Consider the following 16,693-nt stretch of genomic DNA (forward strand, 5'->3'; position numbering starts at 1 on the left):
AGATAATTGAGCACACAGTTTTCATGGTTGCCTCTCGCTTAGCACAGTGGGTTAAACTGCTAAGATGCAGAAATCATGCTGATCGAAAGGTTGGCCATTCAAGCCCAGGTCAGGGTGAGCTCTTGCCATCAGCCTCAGCTGCTGCTCACCTAGCAGATTGAAAACAGCAATGTGAGTAGATAAACAGGTACAGCTTTAAATGGGGAGGTAATAAAAGGCGCCCATAAAGACATGCTGGAGATTTGATCAGGAGGAAGAGAAAGCTCCTTGGCAATTCAGTCTTTGCTGGAGAAATAAAAGTTTAAAGAATAACTATAGAATGCCACCTTCATATTTGAAAATTTATTGAAAACGCAATACAAGTAGCAGGTTTGAACACTTATGTCTAAATGCTACAGCTATTTTTCCCTTTGACTACAAAAATCCAAAATAAAAGCTACATGAGCTATAAAGTTTTGCTATTTTTTAAAAGAAAGAAATTCGCAATTGTATACAATTCACCATTGTCTTAAATTTTTTTACAAAGCTCCTTCATATCAATACTGAAAAAAATTGTGATCCAACGTGTAAAAAAACCCCAAACATGGATGATAAATGTTTTAATTATACACTGCATGAAAATGGCAAACCACAATTTAAGAATCTCCTCCACAAAAATTTCTGTTATTTGCAAGTGAAATTATAGTATTTTCCTTCAATTTGGTTAGTATGAATCATCATGCTCTTCCTCTTCCATCTGTACACACATTCATTCAATCAATCATAAATAGCTTCCATTTATTATACAGTTAAGACAACTGGAGAAGGGTGTGATTGGGTCATGATGCTGTCGTCTCTGCATTATACAACATTATATCAACGACATCTCATTTACTGTGATTACTGTAAGTGCTGAACATGCTTGGAGCCGAATTCATTCTACAGACTTTCCATGGGATGGTGCCAAGTGGGAGAGGACAGCCACTAGTACGGTTCCTCCTTCACAAGAAATGGAAGCTCTTTTCCAGTTTGCAAATACTGTCCTCTGCCTAATTGCAAAGAGGAGGTGATTCTAGCTGCCCTGGGTAATCAGGAAAAGGATGTTTTCTAAGCCAAGATAAACAGTTTCCGTGCAGCACAGTGAAAATATTAAAGTTGGATGAATGTTGAAATTTTGTAGAAGAAAAGTCAAATAACACAAGCCAACAATTATTTTTCATCAGATATAATTTTAGGTCATTCTTCTAGAGTTTTTTCCCCTGAATTCAGATCTGTGTTTATTTTCTCTATCACGTGTAGTTTTTGCGACGAGGCTAATCAAATAATTAATGGATTTACGTACTGATATCAATAGAATCTAATTGATATCACTGCATAAATGAATGAATTATTCAATTAGCCTCATTGCAAAAACTACACGTGATAGAGAAAAAATAAACACAGATTTCTATAAAAACTCTATAAGAATGACCTAAAATTACTTCTGATGAGAAATACTTGTTGGCTTGTGTGACACAAATATGATGTGAAATGTGCATACTTTACAGTAATCTGCAGTAATGTACCATTTGTTATATTTTAAGAAGATGGGAAAAAAGTCATATTTAAAATCAGCATAAAAATTGATTTAAACTGTGCAATTCTAATTTCTGATTATAAAAAAGTTTGATTTTGTTGGCTTGTGTAATGTGGGACTGGACACAGAATTCAGGTTCCAAGAAATTCCATGTTATTTGTTGTTGCTGCTGCTGCTGCTGTTAAACAGGTTTTGAGCCCTTGCTGCTGCAAAATTAAGCTTAAAAGTATGTAGGGAATATCTAGTAAAATCTAGAACGCAGAATTGCTGAGTCAGATTTTCTAAGGATGGAAAATCTGACTCAACACTGGACCTTGCTCTCGTTATCATCATGAGAAGGAGAATGACTGAAGGAATGTCATGCATGTGTAGCTTGATTCCCACATCCCAAAAAACTAAATCCAGTATTTCTCCACACAGAATTAATTACTTGGGAGAGATTTAACTTGTATTGTTTTGTGCAAAAATCTTGAATTGTACCCAAAGGTGAGTCTTCTTTTGGACATGTTCAGCTTCGGTTGCAGAAAGCATGTCTAACTTTTAATCATCTTAGTCTTAAATATCTAAACTATTTCTCAAGATGGTCTCTAATGGACAAATTCCATAACAACAAAAAGTGTCTCCAATTGTCTGTCCACTTCCTTGCAATGCTGCCTATTCTTGAGATTAGTTTTCAATTAAAGCAGAGGTCCCCAATTTTTTTTTAACAGAGTTGGTTCGTGGTTCCTCAAACTGTTGAAGGGCCAGACTTTAATTGTGAGCAGGTATGCACAGCATGACTCAGGTGTGCGCTTACTGTGCATGTGTTGGGTGTGCATGTATGCAAAATGCCTCGGCATGTATGCAAAATGCCTCAGCTGTACCACCACTGCACACACACACACACACACACACACCACTGCACACACACACTTGCTGCCCACCACCACCACACACTCGCGTCCGCCGCCCACTCACTTGCCCTCACCACACACACACACACCACTACACACACTTACTTGCTCTCAGCAAAGCCACACACACACTTGCTGCTGCCACATGCATGCGCCATGCAAGCATGTGCCAGCCAGGCGCGCACATGTGGTGGTAGCGGCAGGGACTGGAAAAAAGACCTTGGCGGGCCACATCCAGGCCATGGGCCTCAGTTCGGAGCCCCCTGATTTAAAGCAATGCTAAACATTTAAAGAGTCAGCTATGTGTGTGAAATTTAGGTGTGCACAAAAAGCTAAGTAATATGACAGAAAAGAAAAACAGGCCGAGGGTTTTGAAAAGAAATACATTACAAAAAGGGGGATTGGATTTGGGGACCAAAAGAACTGCAGGTGAAGCACTCTTCAAAAGGAAAAGAAACAAGTGGACCTGTGATTAGGAAAGGGTCCATTTAAGATGCATGTTTCTAAACACTTATTTGATGACAGATTCACATGTCATGCAAAAGTCACTGGAAATGCTAAACAGAAAAAGGAACAATTCACACTGAACAACAGATGGTGAGAGGACAAGGTATCTTCGTAAAACACCTGGAGGAAGAATGGTTGCCATAATAAAGGAGCAATAGTGCTGTACTTATGGTAAGGTCTATCACCTCAAACATGCATCTTGAGAATAATGGCTCCCCCTACCTCATAGTCTTCTGCTTTACGTTTTCTATGCAAGAGAAGGCTGCATGAGTACCAAAATGTGAAACATCCAAAGTTACGATCCACAATAAATAAATTAGTTTAAGTGCTATGTACTGACTTTTAAAAAGTCTAGTCTTATGACTTTAATTTGTGTAGAGGAGGGGCTAAAACAACACATCACAAATAGTTTAGCCTTACTCAGATAACTACTAGAATCTTTTATGGCTGGCAGTGCCCCATTGCAGATGATAGCAAAATTGATCAAGCAGAGTTGAATTATATCCTCATCTTAATTCTGTGTTTTTATACTGACTCCCTAATGAAGTTAAGTGTGATATGTCCACAAAGCTTAAAGACGTGTTCTAATTAAATAGTAAACCGCACTCAACATTCACAAAACTGAAATTCCTTTAACAATGTATTTGTCTTCTTAACCTAAAACTACACAAAGGATTAGCTTCCAACATCCAGTTTGCTAGAAATGAGTCCCCCTTTCCCACCCCTGTTGTTGATGCAACCCACTCAATACCATGTCAATTTCACACTAGTCTCAGAAGTAACACTGCGCACGGTATTAAAATAGAACAGAATGTTCAGAATAGAATTTTATAGATCACTGAATGTTTTTAGCATTGCCAATTCTATTTATGAATTTGGCATCTCATCATCCATCATACCCGCAGTGACAATGGCCAGAATCCTGAAGTGTAGTTATGAATATGTAAGCTGCACTATTGTGATTGCTTTACACTTATTCCTTAAGGGGCATGTATGTATTTATCCCAGGCCTGGGGCAAATTTGACCCTTCCTCCAGGTGCTGTTAGGAATTGTGGGAGTTGAAGTCCAAAACACCTGGAGGGAGGACCAAAGTTGGCCCAGGCCAGGCTTACATAGTCACAACTCCCCAACAGTATTCCAGGCAATGTATATATGACAAGAAAACAATCCCCAGAGTGGTATTCCTACAAACAATCCTGGTCTTGCTCATATGACTATTATGAATATTAGTTTTGATGGCAATGCTTGGATTGAAATGTTGAGACCTGAGATCAATTTGGACTCCGATACTTCATTCCAGCACAGCAGTCATGGAACTAAAGAAGCAATTTGCTATGGACCATTTGTCGCTTGTTCTACGTCTCCCTTCAATTTGGATGGGATTATAGAAGTGTCTCCAATGCAATGTTTACAGCAGCGTGCTCTACAAAATGCACCCAAGCAAACTATACATTATGACATTGACATGTAAGGAACTTTTTAAAGAGGAACACAAGTGCACTCTCCTCCAAAAGGCCTAATTTTGCAAAAGCACTAAATGAAAACACTGAAATTCTGGATGGTCTCTTAAGGGATGGAGCTGGACTCTGATATGTTGCCAGCGTTCCCAAGTTTAAATTACTGTATTTTCCGGCATATAAGATGAATGGGAGATATACTCGCCGTATAAGACTACCCCTCTTCCAATGCACACCAAATAAAAAATTAAAAAGCACCAGATTTGATTTCAATATGGTAAATTTCCTATTACTGTACCTCCTCCTCTGCCTCTCAGATCTCCCACATGCGCACCTGCACCGCTTCAGTGCAGTCTTCAGGAGCGAGATCTGAGAGGCAGAGGAGGAGGTATGGTAATGGGATACAAGGGCGGGCCAGACAGGTAAAAGAGGTGTGTTTTTCTGGGCCCAGAGCCACTCTATCTCTTTTTTCCATACCCCAGGCGCCCCGGATGCCTGCAGCTTGCTCCACTCTTCACTTACACCTTCCCGATGAGTCGCCCCTTCACCTCACCATCGGGACCGCATTAAGTCCACGAATCCTGATGAATGGATTTTCTTCTACCATATTTGTACAGCATCGCCCTTAATGCTTTCATAAAGTTGCTGCATACGGCAGGGACGCGGCCACTGCCATTTTTGAGCTCCCACCACAACGTGCGGCAACCACAGATTCTCCAATCCGGATTGGAAGTTTCAGCACCCACTCTATTTATTTATTTATTTATTATTCAAACGTATATGCCGCCACTCCCCTAGGGCTCAGAGCAGCTTACAAGAACAGACTAAAATCTAAAACACTTTTTAAAAACAGCAGTATCAAAGATCAAAAGCCTGTCGCAACAAATATGTCTTACGTACCCTGTGGAACGCTGATAAGTCCCGCAAGGCACGGACTTCAGGTGGCAGAGTGTTCCAGAGTGATGGTGCCACTGCTGTAAAGGCTCTGTGTCTGGTTGCTGTTAGACGCAAGGTCTTAAAACTGGGAACTTCCAATAAATCTTGGTCCTCAGAACGAAGGGATCTCTGGGGTTGGTAGGGGGTGAGGCGGTCCCTCAGGTACATCGGCCCCAGACCATATAAGGCCTTAAAGGTAAGTACCATCACTTTAAAAGTGATCCGGTGCTCAATTGGTAACCAATGCAGCTGCAGTAAGATTGGTGTTATGTGGCATCTCATCGGAAATCCCGCAAGAAGCCGAGCAGCTGCATTTTGTACCAACTTGAGCTTCCAGATCACCGACAGAGGAAGGCCAATGTAGAGGGCGTTACAGTAGTCCAGTCTTGAGATGACCGTGGCCTGGATCACCGTAGCTAGGTCGTCCCTGGACAGGTAGGGAGCCAGCCGTCTAGCCTGCCGCAGATGAAAAAAGGCGGTTCTGCTAACGGCGGAGACCTGAGCCTCCATCGTCAGCAGAGGGTCCAAAAGGACTCCCAGACTCTTTACCAACGATGACGGGCGTAGCGCCTCGCCATCCAGGGTAGGCAGCTGGATGTCCCCACTGCCCTGTCGACCCAGCCATAGGATCTCCGTCTTTGCTGGATTCACCCTCAACCTGCTGGCACGCAGCCATCCAGTAACGGCCTCAAGGCACTGATGAAAATTATCGGGTACAGAGTCCGGACGGCCTTCCATCTTCAGCACAAGCTGAGTGTCATCGGCGTACTGATAACACTCAAGCCCAAAACCTCGAACCAGCTGAGCAAGTGGTCGCATATAGATGTTAAACAACAGAGGGGAGAGAATGGCCCCCTGAGGAACCCCACAAAGTAGAGGGGACCTCTCAGAGACCAGACCTGCCTTCTCCACTCGCTGTCCATGGTTGTGAAGAAAGGAGGACAGCCAAGTTAAAGCTGTCCCCCTAACTCCAGCAACAGCAAGGCGGTGGGTCAAAAGATTGTAATCGACTATGTCAAATGCTGCTGTGAGATCCAATAACACGAGCAGCGCTGAGGCGCCTTGGTCAAGCTGGCATTGAAGGTGATCCGTGATGGAGACCAACACAGTCTCTGTCCCATGCCCCGCACGGAAGCCAGAATGGATGGGATCTAGTCCGGCTGTGTCGTCTAAGAACTGCTGCAATTGCTCTGCTGCTGCCCTCTCAATCACCTTGCCCAGGAACGAGAGATTCAAAACTGGGTGGTAACTGGAGGGAACCGAACAATCTAAGTCTGGTTTCTTCAGCAGGGGAGAGACCACTGCCTCTTTTAAACCCTCTGGAAAAACTCCTTGCTCAAGGGAGCGGTTTATAATCTTCAACAGAGGGTCACGTAATCCCTCCAAGCAGGATTTCACCAACTAAGAGGGACACGGATCGAGGGAGCAAGTGGTCGGTCTAGCTGCAGCTATGAGCCTATCGACAGGCTCTGCATCCAGCGGGATGAACCGGTCGAGGATGGGCCCAGCAAGTGGCCACGGAGTCTCAAGTTCTGTCACTGTATCAATTGTGGCGGGAAGGTCCCGGTCTAGTAAGAGATTTTGTCTGCGAAATAGCTCTGAAAAGCCTCGGCTGAAGGGGCCTGATCATCACTTTTTGGGATGTTAGGGACCATTGTTAAAGATCGGATTATTTTAAACAATTTTGCCGGGCGTGAGCTAGCAGATGCTATCAAAGAGGCGTCTGTGTCTGGTTGCTCTTAGACACAAGGTCTTAAAACTGGGAACTTCCAATAAATCTTGGTCCTCAGAACGAAGGGATCTCTGGAGTTGGTAGGGGGTGAGGCGGTCCCTCACCCCCTACCAACTTTGCTTCGATGATAGCATGCTCATAGGACTCCTTAAATGCCTCATAAGCAGATCTCGATGCTCTGTCATGGAGTTCTCGCCACACGCCCTCTAGCCGTCTCTTTTCCCGCTTCATCAATCAAAGTTCCTCGGTGAACCAAGGAGACCGATTTCGGTGGGGTTGGAGAGGGTGTCTAGGGGCGATCTCGTCGAGTGCATATAAGACGACTCCCGGCATATAAGATGACTCCTGACTTTTGAGAAGATTTTCTTGGGTTAAAAAGTAGTCTTATATGCCAGAAAATACGGTAGGTTTCATTGCGTGCCTTTATGTTTGTTTCTGACTTGTGGCGACCCTGTGGTGGGGTTTCATTGGGAAAATCTGTCCAGAGGAGGGTTACCTTTGCCTTCCTCTGATATGAAGACAGTGTAACTTGCCCAAGTGGGTTTCCACAGCTCAATGGGGATTTGAACCCTGATCTCCAGACTTGTAGTCCAGTGCTAAAGCCACTCCACCACATGGGCTTCCCCAGTTTAAATAGTGCTTAAAAATCTTCATGGTTTAAACCTACTCTATCAAAAAGAAAATCAAAACCAGCACAAATAACAGGGGTCGTGGTGGGGAACTATTGCAAATCACAGTCTACTTCACGGCATTCGGAGTCCAATCCTCTTAAACTCTACTAAAGCATAACTGAATGGTAAACAAAATGAAAGAAAAAGTGGCATATGGGATGAACAAGAGATACAGACTTTCAAGGAGTGCAAAACAAGTACAAGGAGGAAGGGAAATAGAGTGAAGGAAGGCAAAAATGCCTTGTCACAGTTCATTTAAAAGCTCTAAAATTCACAGTATAAAAGGTAAAGCAACTTTCGTTATTCCTAACTCTAGAGAACTACAGAAATACCTGTGCAAATACCATACCCCTTGCTGAGTTAAAAAATCTACTGGCTCACAAGCCCACAAAAGCTAGGGAAATCCAGAAGTACAAAGATAGGGAGATCTGTGCCTGGTACATATGAAATAACTGCACCCGGGGAACTCTGGGGTTCGGATTCATTACAGGAGGCAAGTAAAATCTGGAACAAACAGATTTCCTGACTTGTCTAGAAAGAGGGTCTACTTCTAAGGAATCGATACTGCCATACTAGAACGTGCTGAAGATGTATGAGAGACTGCAAACTGCTCCAGGAATAGAGGGAGCAGGAGGGAGGGAGCAGGAGGGAGGGAGGGAGCAGGAGGGAGGGAGGGAGGGAGCAGGAGGGAGGGAGGGAGGGAGGGAGGAAAAAAGGGCAATATAGAAAAAAAGGCAACCACTTTGGGGAAGCCCTACAGGTTCCTTTTGCACGGGACTTTGACGTCATAATATACATCCAGAAAAAGTGGTGGGAAAGGGAATTCCAAATGAGGATGATAAAAAAGAAAAAAGGGAAAGGGAAGCAAAGAAAAGATCATGGAAACCTGTAAAAAATATTTCAGTACTGTGAAAAGTATGACATATTGTCAGTCACAATATAAAAATGATAATCAAAAAGGATTTACTGTATTAAGAAGAATCCAAAGTAAACATCTACAAGCACAAGTTCCTAGTAATCAATGATCAAATGTTTGACTGGGAAGAAGTCTGGCAAGTTTGAGGTGACGGTGCTCCAAGGTAGTTTCCCTTGCAGTTTTGCTGGTATATCATCTTTGTGGCCTTCGCAGCCGGAAAACGGCTGTCATCTAGAAAAACAGAAAAGCACATTAGGGCTACGAAGAAAGGATAAAGAATGCTGCAAGACCTGGCCAGTGAATTGGTGGCATTGTTTTGCAATCAGAGAAGGATGGGCCAGCAAATGAATAAATACAAATATGCAGGAATGCTCCTTTCACATATGACATAAAGTATGTGTAGTTTTACTATATTCTATTATCATCACTTTACTTTTAAAAACTGTTTTTAAAATTTATTGTGAAGGCTCTTAATTACATTCTTTGTGAGCCACTTTGGGTCCCCCTCTCTGAGAGAAGCGTGAGAGACAAAGGAAGCGTACAAAGAAATAAAATGAATGAATAAATAGTAACACATTGACTGCTTAAGCGGCTGAGGAAGGAAAGGAAGGGACCTGAGACTGTTAAGAATTGAGGAAATTTAAGTCCAAAACAGCTGGAAGGCTGAAGTTTGCTCATGCCTGTTGTAGAGCTTTCTCAAAATCACATAATTCATTTTCACTGGTTTTAAAATAGGCTTTTACATTTTGTGTTACGTGTCTAAAACAAAATTTAAAAGTCTATTTTAAAATCATTGGAAATGAATGAATCATTTTAACTATAAAGTTATTGATTGCACTGCATATTGTTTTGAGAGTGATCAAATAAGTACTTGTGATACATAACAAATAAAATTTCCGTTTATGCAAACTGCCACATATTCAGCACCCTACATTCCAAGGCAAGAAACCCAAGTTTCAAAATGTTGGAAATAGCAACCTTTCAAGCCTTCACTATTTGTTTATTAATGTATATTAATGTTTGCTGGCCTGTATTGTATGTATATATTGATTTGCCATTTTGACTGCCATTTTGTTGTGAGAGGGGCTACAGACATGTGATTGTGCTGAGAATGTTTAGACTACATTTTGTTGTCTGTATTTTGAACTTCAATGTTAGCAGTTTGCTTTAGACTTCAGTGGAGGTGGCTGAAGTATGATTTTGGACTTCAGTCAAAGCAGATGTCTTTTAGACTTATGCAGGAACAGTTAACTATATGTCTGCTTTGAGAAGCAGTGAGTACAATCATACAATCTTCAAAGAAACATTTTTTAAAACTCTGCTAGCTAAGTATACATTTTTATTGTGTAGTGGCATGTCTTTGTCCCTGGCAGTTCAAAGATATAATTTATCAGCTTAACAGCTGAGTTACCTGTGCTTGTGAACATCACCTTTTCAAAGGGTTGATTTCTAACAAGGGCATGCCTTTCCTTGACTAGTGTATTTCAAAAGGTGGTCTCCAGATGTTCATGGAAATTCACATTTGCCAAAAGGATATAACATTATTTTTCTTTTCAAAATGGTTATGAATGCCATTTTTCCAAAACAAAATCAAATAAAATGTGCTGAAAGTTTTCTAGCTATTTGAAAAAAATGCAAATAAAATGTGATATGAGAATCTCCCAAAATGTTCTAGTTATACTTTTGCTCAGCATAATGTATTTTTTGTTTTAACACTAGAGGTAACTGTTATGAAGAATACAGTGGACGACAGAGAATACTGAAGGCACAGCTTTAAGCTCACATTAGAATTTAGGGTAATGCCATTGGAGATTGTAGGACAGAAACTTGGTTTGCATTCTACCTCCAGCATAAAGTTCACTTAGATGTTCAAAACACAGATTCATTTAGTTAGCTTGCAACAGTGCATAATGGTGATGGAAAGAACTTTAACAGGCCACAACAAGACATGGTGCCTTCAGGCTGTATGTTCTCCAGGCCCAGGCTTTGAGATGCTATTTCATGTCGAGTTTATTTAGATCATTCATTTAATGAAAATATCAGTGGACAGCTAAAGTTCAAACAAGTCTGAAAAGGCAGGACGTGATTTGTTATCAGTGGAAGAACTGAACTGCCCTCTTGATCATTCCGAACATATCTTTGTAAACTCCTTTGTTGTTGCCCCATAAAAACATTCATTAAAAAAAATCAATTCACGTTCCAACACCTCTACCCACTCTTACATGTAAAGTCTCGTTAGAACAGATTGAAAATACCAGTTGAGTATCCCTTATCTGAAGAGCTTGGGACCAGAAGTGTTTTGGATTTTTTTTTTCAGATTTTGGAATACATGCAGTCCCCAAGTTAAAAACAAGAAATGTTCTGTAAACTTTGTTTTTACATTGACTTTGTATGTAAGTCACAACAGGCACGTTTTCAAGTGCAACTCCACCCAGAGGGTGCTCACCAATGCTTCCTCTTCATCCTGGAAAGAAGTGACAAGCTCAGTGCCACAAGCAGGGTTCTGTCCTGGGCCCGGTCCTGTTCAACATCTTTATTAATGACTTAGATGAAGGGCTAGAAGGCATGATCATCAAGTTTGCAGACGACACCAAATTGGGAGGGATAGCCAATACTCCAGAGAACAGGAGCAGGATTCAAAACGATCTTGACAGATTAGAGAGATGATGGGCCAAAACTAACAAAATGAAGTTCAACAGTGACAAATGCAAGATACTCCACTTTGGCAGGAAAAATGAAATGCAAAGATACAGAATGGGGGACGCATGGCTTGAGAGCAGTACGTGTGAAAAAGATCTTGGAGTCCTCGTGGACAACAAGTTAAACATGAGCCAACAATGTGATGTGGCGGCAAAAAAAGCCAATGGGATTTTGGCCTGCATCAATGGGAGCATAGTGTCTAGGTCCAGGGAAGTCATGCTACCCCTCTATTCTGCTTTGGTTAGACCACATCTGGAATATTGTGTCCAATTCTGGGCACCACAATTGAAGAGAGATATTGACAAGCTGGAATGTGTCCAGAGGAGGGCGACTAAAATGATCAAGGGTCTGGAGAACAAGCCCTATGAGGAGTGGCTTAAGGAGCTGGGCATGTTTAGCCTGAAGAAGAGAAGGCTGAGAGGAGATATGATAGCCATGTATAAATATGTGAGAGGAAGCCACAGGGAGGAGGGAGCAAGCTTGTTTTCTGCTTCCTTAGAGACTAGGACGCGTTACAATGGCGTCAAACTACAAGAGAGGAGATTCCATCTGAACATGAGGAAGAGCTTCCTGACTGTGAGAGCCATTCAGCAGTGGAACTCTTTGCCCCGGAGTGTGGTGGAGGCTTCTTCTTTGGAAGCTTTTAAACAGAGGCTGGATGGCCATCTGTCAAGGGTGATTTGAATGCAATATTCCTGCTTCTTGGTGGGGATTGGACTGGGTGGCACATGAGGTCTCTTCCAACTCTTTGATTCTGTGATTCTATATTTGTATTATAGATGGTTCGCTCGCTCTCTCCCCCTTCCCCTAGCTTTGAATAGCATAGGGAAGGGTTAATGCCCTTGTGGTCTTTTTTTTTCCTGCCTGTGGCCTTGTTTAGAAGATTTCCCCTCGCTTTAGTGGAGACCCCTTTTCCTCCGGATAACTCTTTCATAGAATCCCTCATCTACTCCATCTTGCTGAGGTTGAAGATGACTTTCTTTTTGTGGGAAGACCGAGGCAAAGAAGGCATTAAGTAGTTCTGCCCTTTCCCTACACCCTGTCAGCATTACCCCATCTTCTCCTTGAAGAGGCCCTATCGCCTCCTTGTTTTTCCTTTTTCTACTGAGTGAATTTCCTTCCTAGGGGGAAGATTCCTCTCACTTCTTGTGGTCTCACCCCCATTCTTAACTAGGAGTCATTTGTAAGTTGGATGCTTGTAACTCAGGGGCTGCCTGTACCTGTATTTGCATAAATATGTAATAAGAAATTCAATGTGCAAATTTGATAAATGTGAATTTAATATGATGTGTGGGAATGAATGGAAGAATGGAGGTTGTATGGATGGAGTTAATAATTTTGGTAACACCAGTATAATATTAAGGCCTGCAATGACTAACTACCTGCTTGCTGGACTTGCTAATGAGAACTGGGACAGTGATAACGGAAATGTTTGCAACATTCCTTATGTTAAGAAGGAAGTCAACACAAGCCTTGTGTTTGTCAACACCAATCAAGAAGATCAACATCTGGCCAGGTAACTGGGATGGATCCAGGATGGAAAACGTCTATCATTAATTTACAACTTTGGGACTACATCAACAGAATATTCCTATAAAAGACTCAGTCTAATAATGCTCAAATTGTGGCAGACCGAGGAGTCTGTTCCACCCGCCATGCTCTGCTCCATGGGAAGGAGAGAGATGGTGTATTCGGAGAGTGGCAGATTTGCACGGGAGCAGTCTGGTCACTTTGGGGTTTCTTTCTCAAGGGAAGAGAAAGAAGTGCGCTTTTGGAGTCTTAGATTTTGTGCAGGGAGTCAGGTTCTGCTGTATGGAAAACAGAGATCTGGTCCTTGGCACTGTTCTTAGGGAAAGAAGTTTTGTCATTTCAGCGTTTTGAAGGTATGGTGTTATGGAAGTTTTGGAACTATGCATTGGCTGGCTGTAGGAAAACAGGGTCTGGCCTAACAGATGCTTCTCCAAGGAGGGAGAAAATGATATGGTAATATTTGGATGCATGTGGATGAATGCGTGCACATGTGTGTTTTGAGGCCTTGGCCTTTGTAAGCTGCATCGAGTCCTTCGGGAGATGCTAACGGGGTACAAATAAAGATAATAATAATAATAATAATAATAATAATAATAATAATAATATGTGTGAATGTTGAGTGAAAATGTAATTCCCCTTTGTTTGTTTGTTAACCAATGCAATTGTAAATCCAATGTAGTTGCTGTATGTCTGTATATGTATGTCCAATGTCATTCTTTGTCTAAATGTTTTCTGTAATCTAATATACCTTCTCACACTGGAAATTGCAATAAAAAGAATCTATGCTTCAAAGTCATTGAAAAGTTATTCATGACATATACACATAATGAGATGCATGGAGATGAGACCCAAGTCTAAATACAAAATTCATGTATGGTTAGCTTGAAAGCAATATTAAACAATATATATTTAAAGTAAATGTATGCATGAATATACATCCCGTATAGACTACTGCAACACTCTCTATGTGGGGCTGCCTTTGAAGACTGTTTGGAAGCTTCAAATGGTCCAACAGACAGCAACCAGGTTGTTAACAGGAGCGGCGCTCAGGGAGCACACAACTTCTCTGTCGTGCTAGCTCCACTGGCTGCCAGTTTGCTACCGGGCACAATTCAAAGTGCTGGCTTTAGCCTTTAAAGCCCTAAATGGTTCTGGCCCAGTTTACCTGTCCGAACGCATCTCTCCCTATGAACGATTTATATGCTTAAGACCCGTCGCAAACTAGCCTCCTGCAGGAGCAAACCTTGCCAGCACGTCCCTGACGTCATGAGACTGCGCCTCTCTCCCCGCCCCTTTCTCCGCCCCTTTCTCAGTGCCAGAGTGGTTTTTCCTTTGCTAGGGCAGCATTGCCAGCGTACTCTCGTTGTTGAATTCTGCCAACAACGAGAGTACGCTGGCAATGCTGTCCTAGCAAAGGAAAAACCACTCTGGCACGGAGAAAGAGGCGGAGAAAGGGGCGGGGCGAGAGACGGAGTCTCATGACGTCAGGGACGTGCTGGCAAGGTTTGCTCCCGCAGGAGGCTAGTTTGCGACGGGTCTAAGATTGTCTGGAGGGGCCCTGCTCTTGGTCCCACCTCCTTCGCAGATTCGATTGGCGGGAATGAGAGACAGGGCCCTCACAGTGGTGGCCCCCTGGCTATGGAACGCCCTCCCTAGGGTTATTAGGTCAGCGTCCTCCCTCCTGACATTTCAAAAGAGAGTTAAAACCTGGCTTTTTGAGCAGGCATTTGCAGACGCAGTATAACTAATTAATTGAGACTTATGGAACGATTGGACTATGCAACGATGATTTTAACGATGAGAAGCTGAGGACTTGTACTTTATGGTTTTAATTGTTTTATTGCTTTTATATGGTTTATATTATATGTAATATTTTGACTGTATTTTATTTTGTGGGGCATTGATTGCTAACTGTGAACCGCCTCAAGTCGCCTCCGGGCTGAGAGGGGCGGTATACAAATGTAGTAAATAAATAAATAAATCTTTGCGGACAATTTCAGAATTCCGGGTAAGGGATGCTCAACGTGTACTTTTAGTATTAAGGATAGATTCTGAAAAGATTTTCCTTGCAAATGTTTGTCAATAAAATATCCACATTCATAAATAATGTTAAAATCTGTTGCTAAAGAGAATGTTACCTGATAAATACAGCTGGCCTTGCTATTTACTCTGCGATCTCAGTCTCCTGGTGGACAACCACTTTGGTCACAGACATGTCTGGGTGTTGTTCCTTTGCTTCTTTGATCGCCTGTACAAGAACCTAGACAGGAGGCATGAAGATCAAACTATTTGAGTTGTGTTTCTTGTAAGGATCTAACCATATATACTCATGTATAAGTCAACATCGTTATAGTTTTTGATTTGACCCATGGAGACCTTCATTCCACAGAGAAGAGGAAGTGCCAGTGCTGCCTTAGGGGAACAATGACCAAGCATTCAAAAGGCCAGAAGTGGAGCTGTGGTGGGGAGAGTAAAGAGGCTTGGTGAGGTTTTTTTAGGATGGGTAAGCTCTTTACTTTTGCCACTCCACTTAATCTAAGTTAAGAAGGTATAGTATTCAACTCTGACCTGTGGATAAATCAACCCAGTTTTTTTGGGTTGGCTTTTTGATTAAATGTTTATAATTATACATGAATATAGTAATATACAGAATGGGGCAGAAAGAGCTCCCATATTTCAAGAAGGAGGAGGAGGAGGACAACCACAACCAAAACCACAACCACAACAACTTTATTTTTCTACCCCGCCTCCATCTCCCTGAAGGGACTCGGGGTGGCTTACATGGGGCCCAAGCCCAAGCAGAATACAATTAAAATAAAGCAATAACAATTAAAACAGCATAAAAACAGCATAAAACAACATAACAAAAATAGCTAGCAACAGCAGACTAATTTTGGAGAGGGGGAGGAAAACCACTACGTGATCTAGTTGTGGTGGAGGCTTCTTCTTTGGAAGCTTTTAAACAGAGGCTGGATGGTCATCTGTCAGGGGTGATTTGAATGCAATATTCCTGCTTCTTGGCAGGGAGTTGGACTGGATGGCCCATGAGGTCTCTTCCAACTCTTTGATTCTATGAGTCTATGATTCTAGTTAAAGGATAAAGTGGTTTAGTAAGGTAGATGACAATATATAACGGCATAGAAAATATGGAAACAGAGCAAATTAATTCAAGGGGGCACTGTGTGGGCTGTAGTGGGTAGGTCTAATTTGGCAGGTTAGGCTCTGCTGTTTTCAGGACCAATCATGAGTAGGACTGGTGAACATTAGGGCTTTGTTGTTCAAGCGATACGCTTGAACAACAATACGTTCCATACGTGCTTCATGCTTGTGTATGCATCTGTATCAAATCAGAAAACTTTTTTGCTATGGATTTCTCTGGGCACCAGGATCCACACTGAAAAGAAAATCCCTGGCAGATCTAGGGCCATTAGAGTGCAAGAAAATGTGGAAGCAATAAGAGCCTCCACTCATAAGCAGGCCATTGTCCTGGGGTTATTAAGTCGGAGTTTGAGGAGGATTCTACATGCTGATTTAAAACTATGTCCTTTCAAAGTGATTTGTCTGATAGGATTTTTAAAATTCATTAAAACAAAACTGTTTTTATGAAGGTTTCAGAAATATATCCTTTTTTTCAAATGTGGGAGATCTCTATATCCCCACTCTGGACTTATGCATACATAAATATATAATATATTGGCCATATAGCATCACCAATGCTATGAAGCATCTACTTGGTTCTTTGCTAACAAAGTTGCTCTGATCCATTCTGACCTGGATGCCATGTTAACGGCAGAT

At 42.0% G+C, this 16,693-nt stretch overlaps 1 protein-coding gene across 10 annotated transcripts in view; it reads right to left on the bottom strand.

Annotated features, from left to right (window-relative positions):
* Window positions 1-327: 327 nt before the first annotated feature.
* The window catches only part of EPB41 (erythrocyte membrane protein band 4.1), a 199,458-nt gene continuing 183,092 nt past the window's right edge, over window positions 328-16,693 (bottom strand). For all 10 annotated transcript variants that reach the window (XM_060784647.2, XM_067473651.1, XM_060784643.2 and 7 more), the window contains 2 exons: window positions 15,037-15,158; window positions 328-8,899 (listed from right to left, as the gene is read on the bottom strand). In XM_060784647.2, coding sequence (XP_060640630.2) covers window positions 15,063-15,158 — 96 coding nt within the window. In that variant the 3' untranslated portion in view covers window positions 328-8,899; window positions 15,037-15,062. The remainder of the gene's footprint in view (window positions 8,900-15,036; window positions 15,159-16,693) is intronic.

Source organism: Anolis sagrei, chromosome X (genome assembly GCF_037176765.1).
Source record: "Anolis sagrei isolate rAnoSag1 chromosome X, rAnoSag1.mat, whole genome shotgun sequence".
Taxonomy (NCBI): Eukaryota; Metazoa; Chordata; class Lepidosauria; order Squamata; family Dactyloidae; genus Anolis; species Anolis sagrei.